The following is a 15,311-nucleotide window of genomic DNA, read 5'->3' on the forward strand; positions in this document are numbered from 1 at the left end:
CAGGGGAAGGGTCGCCACAGAGTGTCTGGGAGACGGCTCTGGCTCTGGCTGACGTGGTTAGACTGATGGACGGACTGTCGTGCAAGAGCAAGGTTGTGGGCGCAGATGCCTGAGGTCTGCGCGCTGCTGCGTCCCGACGGTTTGGGTCATGATGCGGTTCCCTGTTCAGTCGTCTGAGGAAGCACCATACTGTCTATGGCTGCACCAAATCTGCACAAAAGGGTTTGTTTTTAAGTGTTTTCTTTCTTATGTTTGGGTGTTAATTGGATGAAATTAGTGCTAAACTGTATCTTTTGAACAGGAACTGGTCAAGCACACCACCGACCCCGTGGAGAAGGCGAATCTGAAACTGGCCCTCGATGCTATGAAGGTAAAGCAATGGGCCGCGACCTGCCTGCTGTTTTTTCCTCTTGCCTGGAAACAAGAGACTCCAAACTGTTCATACATGTGTGTGGCCTGTCGACATACATTATAATATAAATTGTTATTTGGACAGTTTTGTTTTGGTGGGGAGAGCTAGACATTTTTTTAAAAGATTTTATTTATTTACTTTTAGAGAGAGGGGAGGGAGGGAGAAAGAGAGGGAGAGAAACATCAATGTGCGGTTGCCTCTTGTGCGCCCCCTGCTGGGGACCTGGCCCAAGACCCAGGCATGTGCATGGCTGGGAATCAAACTGGCAGCCCTTTGGTTCGCAGGCCAGGACTCAGTCCACTGAGCCACACCAGCCAGGGCAAGAGCTAGATATTTTTAACTGAAGTAGATATACTTGCATGAATTTAACTGTTATGCAAAAACATGTAAAACCAATAAATATATTAAAATAACTTTTGTTATGAACCAAAGACAACATCCATAACCACCGGGAATGATTTCACGTCCTGCTTCTCTGTGACACTCTCTGTGTGGTTACTAACAGAGAGCTGGCGACTTCCGAGTGCAGGTGTGACTTACTTTCTCAGGTGAGGCTATCTGCCAGGGTCCCCTTGGTGGGTGCTGTGCACCAGCACCCGTGAGTTTCAGTTTGGGTTTCTATTTTCAGGCAAATCTGAGAGTCAGGAACGACAAGTAGCTGGAGGTAGACCTTCTGAACATATGGGGAATGTGTAAAACCTGATTTCCATGTTATGCTGGACTTGGACTTTGAAAGAAATGTTGTCCCCAATTTAAAACGTAAGCAGATGTGTCCTCCAAACAAAATGCCAACGTGACTCTGCTCAGGGCCATGATAATGACTTCCCCGTGTCCCCATGCCTTTCCGAGTTAGCGCAGCCAGTGGGCTGGCTTCAGCGCCCTGTCAGGAAGCACCCTGCCGTTACGTATCATCATAAAAAAAAAATCACGCCACGTCTAATTTTTAAAGAGATCGTTGGTATTCATACATCCTATGAAAAGTTTGACTTTCAATTAGGACGCAGTCAGAGGCTGCCTTTTGTCAGAGTTCTGTCCCTCCTGTTTCAGACGAATTGGAGAGAATAGAGGAGGGAGGAAGAACCCAGAAAGCAGGAAAAATCTAGAGCATGCAGAATAAAAATAGCTAGTTACAGGGTGGAAAGATGATCTGATGTTTCCCCCAGAATGAGAACAGACGTTTTAAAATAGGCGCGGGCGGCACCTGGAGCCACAGGGCCAGTGTTCTCTGGTCTCTGTAGTTCGCCGAGTTCTCTGCTGTCTGTCCTTCCCTTCTCCTTTGTTATTCCATCTTCAGGAGGGAAACGGCTCCTTGACCGAATGCTCAGGAGCAAAGACGAACTGATTGCAGAAAACGGTCCTGCCAGATCCACCGCCTGGCTTTTAGTGACTTTTTTTCTCCCCGCTGTCTTTAACCTTTTAAAATTTATTTATTGAGCCCTGGCTGGTGTAGCTCAGTGGATTGAGCGCGGGCCTGCAAACCACACGCTTGCGGTTCGATTCCCAGTCAGGGCGCTTGCCTGGGTTGCCGGCCAGTTCCCAGCAGGGGACTCACGAGAGGCAACCACACATTGATACTTCTCTCCTTCCCTTCCCCTCTAAAGAGAAATAAATAAAATCTTTTAAAAAATTAAAAAAAATTTATTGATTGATTTTTAGAGAGAGAGGAAGGGGAGAGAGAGACAGACAGCCATTTGTCGCTGCACTTATCCATGCATTCGCTGTTGATTCCTGTACGTGCCCTGACTGGGGGTCAAACCCACAACCTTGGTGTCTCAGGATGATGCTCTAAGCAGCTGAGCTACCCAGCCAGGGCTTCAGTGAGCCTTTATTACTTAGTCCAACCTATGTAAGATGTAATTCTCTCATGGTCTGTTGTTCATGCATTTGGAGTTCAGCCGCTCCAGACCTGTTGTTCTGCGTGGGGGCATATTTTGTTGTTTATCCTGATTTTTCTTGGGCGTGTGGAGGTGACAATGCTCCAGTCTCCCCGGTGGTCCTGCAGACGTTCTTAAGTGACTTTTGACAAGGAGCTTTGATTGATCGGGCGTTCATTTGATTGCCACCGGAAAGCCGCGGTCTACTTTTGCCGCTCATGAAATTAATGATGTGTTTTCTTTCAAACGGTTCTCGTCTCTTCTCCGATCTTATCGCGCCTTCTTTTTGTCCCCGTCTCTTTATTCTTTAGGACTTGGCACAATATGTGAACGAAGTGAAGAGAGATAATGAGACCCTTCGTGAAATTAAGCAGTTTCAGCTCTCTATAGAAAATCTGGTATGTAATTATCCTGCATTTCTCCCAGCTCCCTTAACCCGCACACTGAGGGGCACTCCCAGAGTTGTGTTGGAAGGAAAAATAAAGTTCCTGGTTCTAGTTTGTCTTCCGATTCCTGTGTGGGAGCCTCCACATGGATGTCTAGTGGCACCTGTGACAAATCACTGACCAGGGACTTTCTACCAACACTTGTCACTCTCACCATAGTCCCACTTCGTCGTCTTCCCCAGCAGTCAAGTCCTGAACCTCGGAGTCCAGTGTTTCTCTTCCCTGCCTCATCCAGGACATGCTGTGGCTGATTCCCCTTCATTTCCTCATGTTATGTGCATTTACCACCATGGCCAGACACTTTGCTCGGGGCTGGGGCTGGAACTCCGAACCACGTGGTGCCCTGGGGGAGGTACCAGGACAGAGAGGGTTTGAAAACGCTATTTTGAGATAGTGCTGTGTGCAGGGCTATACAACCGAGGGTGCAAGGGGAGTCCCCACTTGGATACGTGGTTAGGAAAAACCCTTCTGAGTCACTTGCCTCTTGAACCTGAAGTGTAAGGCGAGGCCGTCGGTATAAGGATGGCGAGCAGAGAAACGCCCAGAGATGAGCAACAAGCCAGGGGACGTCCCAGATGCTGGCAGGTGAGAGTGGCAGGAGATTGAGATGGAAAGGCAGAGTGGGGGGCTCTGAAGTGGGGCGTGGGGGGAGGGCCCCACACCACACACAGCCTTGTAGATCACTAGGTCCCGGTGCTGAGATGGGGTTTTGTGGTGATGACCGTACCCCACCCCCCCAGGAGTTTTACAGTCTGATTTGCATTTCAAGAAACCCTTGTAGCAGCCAGAGCTGGAAGTCGTTGAGGTTATTTTGAGGAAGAGGAGGGAGGCCTGGGTTAGGCTGCGGGCCGTGAAAATGGAGACATGTGAATGGATTTCAGATGCTCTGCTTGGTGGAGCAGTGGTATTGCATCTCTCTCTGAAACGTCTTGTGCCTGTCTCTTTCCTTTCACATCTACGACAGCTCCCTCACTTCCAGACCTCACCTGCCTCCTTCCTGGTGAGTCCCCATCTCTTCCCGTAGTTGCGTTTCCAAAGCTGGATTTCTCAGTTTGCTCTCTTTCCCAAACTGGTCAGACTTTCCTGCGGCCTTCAGGACCCAGGCGTTCCTCATCATGACATCTACATCCCTCCGTGATTTTCCTGAACTGCCCACGCACTTCGCCCTGCTGTGTTGGAAGGTCTCCAGTTTGCCAAACATTTTTTTTTTAATAGCTCTGTCTTGTCAGAGCCGAGGATGTCTTTCTCCACAATGTCTGATCAAAATTCCTTCAAGGTCCAACTAAAACAAATCTTTTCCCTAATCTCCCATGATCCCTTTCTCTTGGTAATGACCTAGCACGTTGCCTGGACAGCCATTTAGCTTTTAAAAAAAAACTGTAGTAAAATATATGGAACATTGAATTTGCCATTTTGAAATGTACAGTTTTGTGACATTAAGTGCATTCACGTTGCTGTGCGGCCAAGGTCGCCGTCCACCTCCAGAACGCCTTCTTCTCTCAACACGGAAGCTCTGTGTTTCCATTTCCCCGCCCCAGCCCCTGGCACCCACCCTACTTCCCCTGACACTGTGTGAACCACGTGTGAGTGGCACCGAGCACTGTTTGTCCTCCGGGGACTGGCTTGTTCCCTGGAGCAGCGTGTCTTCTGTGGGCCTCTGTAGTGGTGGGGGTCAGACTTTCCTCCTTTTCTTTTTTAAACAAGAGTTTCCTTTTTAAGGTCGAATAATGTAACACGGATGGGACATACCCCACATACCTGCGCTCATGTGTGGACCCGTGGGCAGCCTCCCCCTCTGGCCGCTGTGACGAGTGCCACCGGGAACGTCGGGGCAGCAATCTCTCTGGAGACTCTGCTTCCACGTCTTCTGGTTAAACATCCAGAAGTGGGGTTGCAGGATTCTATCTAATTCTGGGTTTAGTTTTTTGAGGAATAGCTGTATGGTTTCCCATCATTTTATATTCCCATCAGCAATGCATGAGAGTTCTAATATCCCCTCATTCTCACTGACACTTTAAAAAAAGATAATCTCCATCCACCTGGGTGTGAAAGGGTATCTCACTGTGGTTTTTACTTTTCATTTCCCTAATAATTAGAGGTATTGAGCAACTTTTCATATGCTTATCAGTCATTTGCATATTTTCCTTGGAAAAAGGTCTCTTCAAGTCCTTTGCCTGTTTTTGAATCACGGTGGTGGGTTTTGTTGTAGAATTGTAAGAACTCTTTACACAGAGACCCTTCTTACAGTGGTAAGAACAGCGATCCTCGTCACACTTTCATTTGCAAGTGTTTCCTCCCACTCGGGGAGTTGCCTCTTTGCTTGGCTCATAGTGTCCTTCGATACCCCCAATTTTTAATTCCAACTTCCCAGTCTTTGGTTTTGTTGCCTGGCTTTTGGTATCAGATCTAGAACATCACTGCTAAATCCAATGCCATAAACTGTCCCCCATTTTCTTCTCAGCATTTTATAGTCTCAACTCTCTGATACATTAGGAGTTAATTTTTGTTTACATTGTAAGGTAGGCATCCAGTGCATTCCTTTGCCAGTGCATATTCGGTTTCCACAGCAAAGTTTGTTGGAAAGCCTGTCCTGTCCCCACTGAGTGGCCTTGGCCCCTTTGTCAAAAAGCATTTGGCCACATACGTGGGGACTTCTTTCTGGGTGTTCTGTTCTGTTCCACCAGTCTCAAAAGTTGGTCTTCATGCCAGTGCCACACTGTTTTGATCATGATAGCTTTACAGTAAGTTTTGAAATCAGGAAGCGTGAGGCCCCAACTTTGCCTATTGTTTTGCCTATGAAGGGTCCCTTGAGATTCCATATGAATTTTAGGGTGGTGTTTTCTATTTCTGAAAAAAAATGGACATTTTGATAGGGAACACTTATTTTATACTTCCTTAGAGTATAGTTAATTGCGTATGTCTTTTTTATTAGATGTAATCTCTATATGTTAGTGCTAATTTTTAGTCAATTCTTTTTCCCTTAGCACTTTGTATAGTAGGTGCTCGTAAACACTTAAAATTATTTTTATTGTCTGCTTCTGGGGAAATGGCTCATTATTCTATTTTAAATTTTTTAATATTTTAATTACAGTTGACATACAATATTATATTAGTTTCGGGTGAACAACATAGTAGACACAGTGGTTAGACATTCATATAACTTACGAAGTGATCACCCTGAGAAGTCTGGTACCCATCTGACACCATAGTTATGATAGTCACCAACTACATTCCCTATGTCACACTCTACATCCCTGTGACTGTTTTCATAACTGGAAATTTGCACATCTTCACCCCTTCCCCCTTTCCACCCATCCCACCCACCCTCCTATCTGGCAGCCAACAGTTTGTTCTGTGTCTGTGGATTTCTGTTTTGTTTGTTTGTTTCCTTTGTTTTTTAGATTCCACGTATTAGTGAAATCATGTGGTCTTTGCCTTCTCTCTGTCTGGTTTATGTCGCCTAGCACGATGTCCCCTACGTCCACTGCAGCGTTATTTAGAATAGCCACAATATGGAAGAGACCTAAATGGCTCATTGTTTTTAATCATTAAGTCAGAACTTTTCCTTCTTGAGATCTCAGTCCGGGGCCATCCTGGACGCCCTAAACTGAAGTAGGTCCCCCGGCTCTGTGTGCATCCTGTCCTCTTCCTTCCTGGAAATTGCACGTTTGTTCTGGTGGACTTTGGTACGTAGCTGTTTCCCCACATGTTCCGTGTGGGCAGGGCCTGTATCATTCCACTCTGTTACGGTGGCTGGCACACAGTGGGTGGCCAATAAATATCAGTTGCTGTAACTTCCTTGTGCTTCAAACTCTTAGAGTTACTTCTTTCTTTGGGTTGCTAACTTCCTGATTAGGGCTCTAAGTAAAATTAATTAATGTCCTCAGTGTACCTCCCAGGATGAGCAAGGACAGACTGGTTTTGAAAGTGCACTGCATAGATCTGAGCTTTACAGGGTAGGTGCGTTAAAAATCTCAACGTGATAGAATTTATAGTGGAATAAAGTGGTGGTTCTTCACGAATATCCTCACCAACATTCTGTTTCTACGTGACTATGAAAAAACTGAGACGTGTGAATTTTGTGTTCTAGAACCAACCAGTTCTGGTTTTCGGACGGCCGCAGGGAGACGGGGAGATTCGGATAACCACGTTAGACAAGCATGCCAAACAGGAGAGGTGAGGGGAGGATTGGGGCGCATTTCCAAAACAGGTCATCGGCATCAGAGGATTGCGAAGACCTTTAAAACCGATTTCTCCAGGACGAAGGAGGGAAACAAAGGAAGAAAAACAAGGGACAAACAGCATATTCTTTTATAAAAAAAATTCTCATACAGATAGGTTAGGTATTCCCTCTCTGTTCTGGTGTCTGTTGATCTGTCTAAATTTAAATCCTTTAGTGGGAAATGGCAAATACATGATGTCAGCCGGGGTAAGAAAAGTAGGTATTAAATTGAGTGGAGAGATGACAGAACAATAGATAGCTACTCTTAGAAACACAACTGGTTTAATTTTTTTGATATACATTTAAAAAACTGAAAATAATACAAAATGTCCTACGAACCGTTTCATGGGACTTTCTGGAGGGAAATTTATAGGTGGCGCCCTTGAAGATTAGTAAGCTTGGCCTCTCTGTCTCTAATCACATACATGTGATTTTGGTTGAAATGGCCATTTATTTTCTGGAACCTTTGGAAATGAGAAAGTCAGCCAGCAGGGGGCAGCATCAGCCCTTACTTCCATCCAGACATCCAGGCTCACAAGTAGCTCCCAGGAGACCCTACATTCTTTCAGCATCTCTGGGAAAATAGGCTTTGAAAGTGATGCAAGTATTAAAACCATACAAATGCATCCTTATCATTGTTTGAAAAACGTGTGCGTGGAAATCACTGAGAGTTTTTTCAAAAAGATACACTTCGGTATTGGTACTGGATGAGGGGATTATAAAGTCTCTTCCACCCCATTACATTGTTTTCAATAAGAAAAAGAAGAAATAGCAACATGTAAATTTAACCATAAGTTTTCTGGTTTACATCTGGCTCACAGACCACTCAGGCTGTGTCTCAGGAGGTCCCTTAAGTCTCGAGGAGCGAGTGACCTGCAGGGTGAAACCAAGGGTCGGTTAGACTCCGTGCTCAGCAGCGGCATGACCTTTCAGCTGTTTGCCCCCTGAGCCCCAGTTTCCCCTGCAGTGAAAGGCGTCTGCCTCCACGCCTGGTCGCAGGGATGTAAATGATCACTGAGGAAGGCATGAGTGCTCCAGGCATTCTGGCTGGCTCCTTATAACGTCACCAGAAGCTAACTGCCATTGTTTTCGTTAATATTATTCTGTCAGTGTTTAGCTTTTATTTATTTTATTTATTTTTTTAAAAAGATTTTATTTATTTATTTATCTTTAAGAGGGGAAAGGAGAGAGGGAGAGAAACATCAATGTATGGTTGCCTTTGGTGTGTCCCCTGCTGGGAGTTGGCCTGCAGGGAACTGGCCTGCAACCCAGGCATGTGCCCTGACTGGGAACCTAACCTCGATCCTCTGGTTCGCAGGCCTGTGCTCAATCCACTGAGCTACATCAGCCAGGGCTAGCTTTTAAACTAAAAAAAAATTAATTGTTCAAGGGCAACGCCTCGCCTCGTGACCGATCTTGATGATTTCTTACGGCTGCCCAGCAGGGTGCCTAGTGTTCTCAGGATTTTGCCTGTTTTTTTGAATGAGGAAACTGAGGCTCAGGGAGGCCCTTCATTCAGTGAAGGGGCGAAATGGGCACCGTTCATCGTTTCCCGAGCTCAGCGGTACCCATTGCCTTTCCCTCGCCGGGAAAATTCACAGTGGGTTAAATTTACAAGGGAAGGACTAACACCCGCTCCCAAGCCACGTTAACGAGATCTGTCTCTCTCTCTCAGGCACATCTTCCTGTTTGACTTGGCAGTGATTGTCTGCAAAAGGAAAGGCGATAACTATGAGATGAAGGAGATCATAGATCTCCAGCAGTACAAAATCGCCAACAACCCCACGACCGACAAAGAGAACAAGAAGGTGAGTTCTCGGAAGTTAATAACTGTGATGTACTCCTAATGTGGAGCGTGCAAATACATTCACGGGGTCTTACAGATTCAGGTGTTTCTGTTTCTAGAAATTGACTAGGAAATGATTGGCCAGTGTCGCAGCTGATAGGTTCATCTCTAATGCTTAATGATCGAGACAGTAAAATGCATGAGGCCTAGAAATCGTTAGAGACGCGAGGTTGACCCCAGTAGCCTGGATTGGTCCCAGTGTATTAATGGTGCGTGAGGCTTAGGGAGGATTATGGTGGTGTTTTAGTGAAGTTGGAATCACGGGGTCATGCATGAATGATCGTATTAACCTGAGGAATATTAATTTTAACAGTGGTCTTATGGCTTCTACCTCATCCATACCCAAGGACAAAATGGGTTAGAATTTTATTGCAAAACAAAAGATTTAAAGAAAAAGTGGCTGGAACAGTTTGAAATGGCTTTGTGAGTATTTCTACTTTTAAAAGTGCTCTTTTCCCCCTATTGCCTAAATCGCTTATGAATAATGAACGACCAGTAAATGTGCCCTGGTGCTCGGGGGGGGGTCTCTGTTTGCAGGCCCTCACACTCTGCAATCTCTGTGGGCTGTTGGGGTCTCCGAGGAGAGTGGTTCGGGTGACTTTCTTCGAGGAAAAGAAAGAGGGCGCCAGAGCCTTCTGTTTGACGTTCTCTCTCCCGGGTGTCTTCTAATTCTGCAGCTTTCTGTGGCCCATGGCAATATTCATTATTCTAATGATAAACTTTTAATGAAATTACCATGTTTTTAATCTGTATGTATTTTTAAACTGACGACACCCCCTTTCCCCCCAACACAGGTACATGCACACACACACACATACCTTATTTTTAGTAGAAAGATGGATTCCCCCCCGTTTGTTTTTGACTCATTTATTTGAATCCTGGATAAATTGCTTGACATAGTCAATGAATGCTTTAAGGGCTTGGTTTCTTTCAGGGTTCTTTCCTTTTATCAAAGTAGACGCTTAACAAAGAGGTGGGAAAATAATTCAGACGTGCTTCCAAGGGGTCGGCACAGAGAGATGTAATTACACCAGAACATGCCATTAGAGGGGTTTCTTTTCCGTTTTCATGTTCATGGATTAAAAGGCGCATAATGACCCTGGTTACGGAAACGCATAGGTCACCTTGAAATCGAAACTTAGCGAAAGGTGAGAAAGGAAGAAAAACCACTTTTGTGATTTGCTTTATTTGTATTCTGGCATTATTTACAATTTGTGGACAAATCCTATCAGGTTTTTCATTTGGCCCTTTGTTTTAAGAAACGCCCGTGCGAATATGAGATGGGGGTGGGATTGGATTGTTTTACTTCAGTTCTGCGGTGAGGTCATGGGGGTTTTCCTAAGCTTATTTCATGCACCATTTTGAGTGGGAGCCTTGGGAAGCTAAAATATCCTTAAGCTGTTCGGGGTTCCGCGATGATTGCCGCCGTGACCTGGCTGCCGAGTCTTAGCCACGTTGTTTAACTTCTTAGAGCCTCGGTTTCCTCCTCTGTTAAATAGGGATAAGAGGAACTTGAATCCCAGGGAACGCGTGTCAGGCAGACTGCTAGCCCAACAGTACAACAGCAGGCACACGGCATTAAACAATACTGGTATCTGTTGTTTCCACTATTGTTATTAGCATCGTCTTGTATTTAGGATCCCAGCATGGTACCGATGAGGTCTTATTAAGTTAGAGGGCATCTTCCAGGGTACTGTTAAAGCTCTTGCAATTTATTGTTATTTATCACAATAATGAAACAAAAGACATTGCATGAACTCAGTGGCTATGCCCCAGGGACTCCTTTGGTTTGGGGCGCAGGTGGCGGAGTTGGTGACATCTGTCCAGTGGGCCCTGTCATACACCTGGTGTGCTGCTTCGGTGAGGTGTCCAGTGACAGGCAGCTCTTGGGGCCCAGTGGGTAGAACTGGAGTGACAGGAGGCAGGGGCTGAGCTCAGGCCTTTGCTTTCGTAGGGAAAATGCCAGGCTGGTGTTCTCTCGTAGGCCCTGTTCAAACGTGAAACCATCCGATGAGTGAAGGAATTTCTGCAGAGGAGGGAAGTTGCACTTCTTGTCCAGAGCAGACCTGCAGACTTGGACTGTGGGATGGGCGTATCAGTTAACACAGGGCGGGGCAACCGCAGGTTTGCGGTTGTTCGTGTGGAAAATAATACAATCAGTAATAGGTAATAATGCATGAATAAACTCTGGGTTCCGTGTACTTGCAACTGTAAACCGACTTTAGCCCTGCCCTGTATTTTGTTCTGTTTCTGTGAGTCATGCAACTACACTCTGCGTCAAGCCTGGACGAGATGGTGGTTACGTCTCTGTCATGAAAGGGGGCCTGGGGCAAGCAGATGCGGGAGGGATGGCGGCTCTCATGGTCATGGGCATGCCCTGGCCCTGGACTCAGATCTTCCCCACTGTGCCTCGATCAGCAATGGGCTTCTGTCCACCAGGCTGGCGACCTCACGGTCCCAGACAGCTGCTGGAGTGCCAGCTGTAGAATCCCCATTCCAGGTGGCAGAAGAGGGCCTCTCATGTTTAAGGACCCTTGGCAGAAATGCCACAAACTTCTCTTATGTTGTACTGGCCCGAACTTAGTCACGTGGCCGCATCCGACAGGGGCGCCCAGCGAATCTCATCACTACTCCAGGCAGGACAGTGCTCGGCCGAGAACCGAGGTTGTGTTACTGTGGAAGGAGCAGAGATGGGCACACAGATGAGCAGAGGGGGTGCACAGATGGCACTGTGGGCGGGGCTTGTTCCCCCACAGGGAAGGTGGCTGTGCCGCACACAGGGCACCTGGGACCCTCGTCTGTGAGGCTCCCCAGGCGTCTCAGCAGCACAGTGAAACGGCCGTAGATGTCCGTGGCTGTCGGTAGTTGCGGGTTCCACGGACTGACTGCCCAGGTACATGCCAGACAGTGGAAGTATCTTTAAATTTTTTTAAAAATTTTAATTTACTGATTTGAGAGAGAGAGAGAGAGACATAGACATAGATTTGTCATGTATTTAGACATTCATCGGTTGGCTCTTCTTTTTTTTAATCCTCAGTTGAGGGTATGTTCATTGATTTTACAGAGAAAGAGAAGAGAGAGAGATGTAAAAGAAAAACATCGATAGATTGCCCCCTGTATGTGCCCCATCTGGGGATTGAACCCACAACCCAGGTGTATCAGGGTGATGCTCTAACCGCCTGAGCCACCCAGCTGGGCCATTGGTTGCTTCTTGTATGTGCCATGACTGGGGATTGAACCCACAACCTTGGTGTATGGGGATGATGCTCGCACCCACTGATCTACCAGCCAGGCAGCCACGGCAGGGGGTAGTTTTCTTTGAGAACTGCTCAAGGGTGGCGTTGGGGGGCTTCGGCATGCAGGGATTATGCTGTGCTCAGCAAAGTTAAATCACTCAGGGTTTTAGTCAAGGCCCAGAACATTCCATTATCTTATTTCTTCCCCTCCTTTTTTTGAAGCTTGTTTGGCTGGAAAACCCTGCACCCCCCACTTTGTAAGACAGCCAGCCTGCCTTGTCTTGTGCTCAGCAAGTTGGAATAATCTGAAGGCATGTCTCAGGGTTCACCTTTTGCTACTTGAACCCCATTTCCTAAAGTTTTAGTACTCTCATTTGGCCAGGCTCGGAGAGCAACAGAGAGAGCCGAGAGACCCCACAGGGTGAAGGGCACCTTGGGAGATCAGTGATCCCTGAGCCCACAGGCCGGCTCCTTCCAAGTCTCCTGAGCAGCGGTGCAGGTCCCGGAGTCCTCCTGGAACATTCCGTGGAGTCACTGGAAGGCGCTCTGAGAAGGAAAGGGAGGCATTGGTTGGAGGCTGGTGGGGAATCAAGGCAGGTGATATTTTAAGGCTGATGAAATGCTTGCCAGTTCTATTTAGAGAAGATGGCAACTCTGCTGTTTATAGGATGATTGGATCATTTTTATTAAAAAAAAATTGCAAATCACCTTTAAGGCGTGAACACTGCTCTTAATTTAGAACGTTCCAAAAGACCACAGGGAAGCGCGAAAGCCGATAGAACAGTAAGTATCCAGTAACACGAATCCTCCCTGCCCCTCAGCCCCGGTCTTTCCCAAGCATGTCCCGTCCCTGCTTGGGGGCGCTTCCGCCTTTGGCCGTAGCCACTTCCAGCAGTTGGGAGATGCAGGGAACCACACCCGAGCTTGGCAAACCTCCGTGAGAAAGGCTGAGCAAAGAGAGCAGCAGCAGTGACCCACTTGGAAATGGCGGGAAGCGGGATGTTTTGTTGTCGTTGCTTCAGTTTTGCCCTTGAACTTGCGGGATCAGTCCCTGGGCCGGGCAACGTTTGAGGGCTGCAGTCCTGGGACCCCACTCTACAGGCCGTGTTTGAGTCTTTATGAGACTGACTGATGATGCACGTCACTTATTTACTTCCAAAGGGCCTTTTGCCAGTGTTTCTCACAATTCCACTTTGTTATCTTGTGAAATAGGATGGCAAGTGTTTTTATTGGCAGAAGCCAGTTCCCGCAATGTCAGAAAATGTGTCTATAGCAGGGACCCAGATATTGCTGCGAAGCTGTGTCCGTGTTTCCCCCAGCCCCTTATACCCGGTGGGTGTGCGTGAATCCTGTTAGATATATGGGAATGAACATTGTCAGGTACATGTCATAGCTCAGGAAAGTGGCCGTCACAGGAGCATTTCGGCAACTGTGGGCGTGTTTGGGGCCATGGCCTTCACGGGGGAGTCCAAGGTCTCAGGTCACAGGGTTGTCTTTGTCCATGAAGGCCGTAAAATAAGCACCTGGCCTCCAGGCCTTTGTCTCAAACTGAAGTCAGGTTTCTTTTTTCTCTGCACAGAGACTAGGACCCGGAGAACTGGGCAGTTCCTTTGACTGTTTCAGAAATACGTCAAAGTTGGGTCAAATTAAGAAATAAAGAAATTGGGTCATAGAATAAAAAGACTTTTTTAAATGGATGAGTTAGAGAAAGAAAAAATAGAGGGAAGAAAAGTATTGCCTGTGGTAGAAAGTGGTAGCTTCTGAACCAGCCTTTACAGTGTTTATTGGATGGAACCGGAAGGCCCTCTTGCCTGGAATTTCTTCTGAGGCACTTGGCGTAATGCTGGAAATTCTCACAGGTCATATTTACTGCCTTGAATGAAGAAAGCCCCTCTGACGGTCCATGCGCATTCTTACCGCTGTCTAGGAATCCTCACTGGGCATCGTAGGCCAGGCACAGAAAGCATGAATTATCTAAGGGCCAGTGGCACAGAAAGCATTAACGTCTGCTGAAACGGGGGTGGGGGGTGGGGGGTGGGGCAGGAGAGTTATCTGTTGAATGGTAAGAGTGGGGGGAGCGGGGAGAAGAGAAGAATAAGGTGTGGAAATTCTAGAGCTGGAGGGGGGCTGGGAGACCAGGCCGCACTGCCACGTTGGTCATCCAGGGGCAGCCTGGATGAGCTTCGTTTCCCAGACCGGCCCCTGCAAAGGAGCCTTCTTCAAGTGAGCGGGGCAGGGGTGCTCACGTGGCCATCATGCCCCACAGATCCCGTGTCATCTGAGCCGCAGCGTTTCTTTTTAATCCGTTTGCCCTTGGCCCCCAGAAGGAATTTGAGGTCACTCGCTATAAAAGCCCACGTGCCACAGGATTAAGAAGGAGAATTTATTTTATTTTTTTTCCTTTGGATTCATATTTATTTATTTATTTTTATTTTTTTCCCCAATTTTTTATTTAATTATTTTTCAAGTACAGTTTTCTGTCTGTTACTCCCATCCCATTCCACCCCCCATCCTCCCCCCTCCCTCCCATTTCCACCCTTCTCAGCTGTCCATGTATCCTTTATATAGGTTCCTCCAAATCCCTCCCTTATTTCCCCTGAAATTCCCTCCCCTCTCCCTTCTGGTCACTGTCAGCCTGTTCTCCATTTCAGTGTCTTTGGTTATATTTTGCTTGCTTGTTTGTTTTGTTGTTTAGCTTCCTGTTAAAGGTGAGATCATATGGTATTTGTCCTTCAACACCTGGCTTATTTCACTCAGCATAATGCTTTCCAGTTCCATCCATGTAGAAGGAGAATTTAAATGACCAGTGGTCTGTCACACAGCGCCCTGAAGCCTTTCCCCCAGCTCTGCCCCGCCAGGCGGGCGCGTCTTCCCGAAAAATGCCTTCCGCAGTGGGTACCTCAGAGCAACAGGCGTGCTTTTCACAGTGTAAATGTAAAATTATATTTTATCGAACATAATTTGATTGAGTCTAAAGATATTGCTCAGAGAGACTGGATACCAGAGAGATAATTGCCAGAGGAAATTGCGTTCGTTCTACAAACATGGAGGGCACACTTGCCCTGCTCCCAGGCACTGCTGGGAGCCCCGGGCCTCCAGCGATGAGGGAGCTATTGCAATTGAATTTAAATACTGTAACTTCTAAATATCATCATTTCTGATTAATGTATAATGGATTGAGTTGGAAGACGTGAATTCTTGATATTGCTATCGAAGTAATCTCTTCCTCCCAGTCCATTTACTCAATTACGAACAGATGGCGGCCCCACACTTGC

The 15,311-nt window shown here is 46.9% G+C and overlaps 1 protein-coding gene across 1 annotated transcript in view; it reads left to right on the forward strand.

Moving 5' to 3' along the window:
* The window catches only part of VAV3 (vav guanine nucleotide exchange factor 3), a 274,456-nt gene that overhangs the window by 143,201 nt on the left and 115,944 nt on the right, over positions 1 to 15,311 (forward strand). Inside the window, exons 11-15 of the mRNA XM_037050442.1 lie at positions 302 to 370; positions 2,598 to 2,684; positions 6,823 to 6,908; positions 8,630 to 8,762; positions 9,114 to 9,223. Of these exons, the coding sequence (XP_036906337.1) occupies positions 302 to 370; positions 2,598 to 2,684; positions 6,823 to 6,908; positions 8,630 to 8,762; positions 9,114 to 9,223 (485 nt within the window). The remainder of the gene's footprint in view (positions 1 to 301; positions 371 to 2,597; positions 2,685 to 6,822; positions 6,909 to 8,629; positions 8,763 to 9,113; positions 9,224 to 15,311) is intronic.

The sequence above is a fragment of the Sturnira hondurensis genome, unplaced genomic scaffold (assembly GCF_014824575.4).
Source record: "Sturnira hondurensis isolate 20B ecotype Veracruz unplaced genomic scaffold, ASM1482457v3 Scaffold0006799, whole genome shotgun sequence".
Taxonomy (NCBI): domain Eukaryota; kingdom Metazoa; phylum Chordata; class Mammalia; order Chiroptera; family Phyllostomidae; genus Sturnira; species Sturnira hondurensis.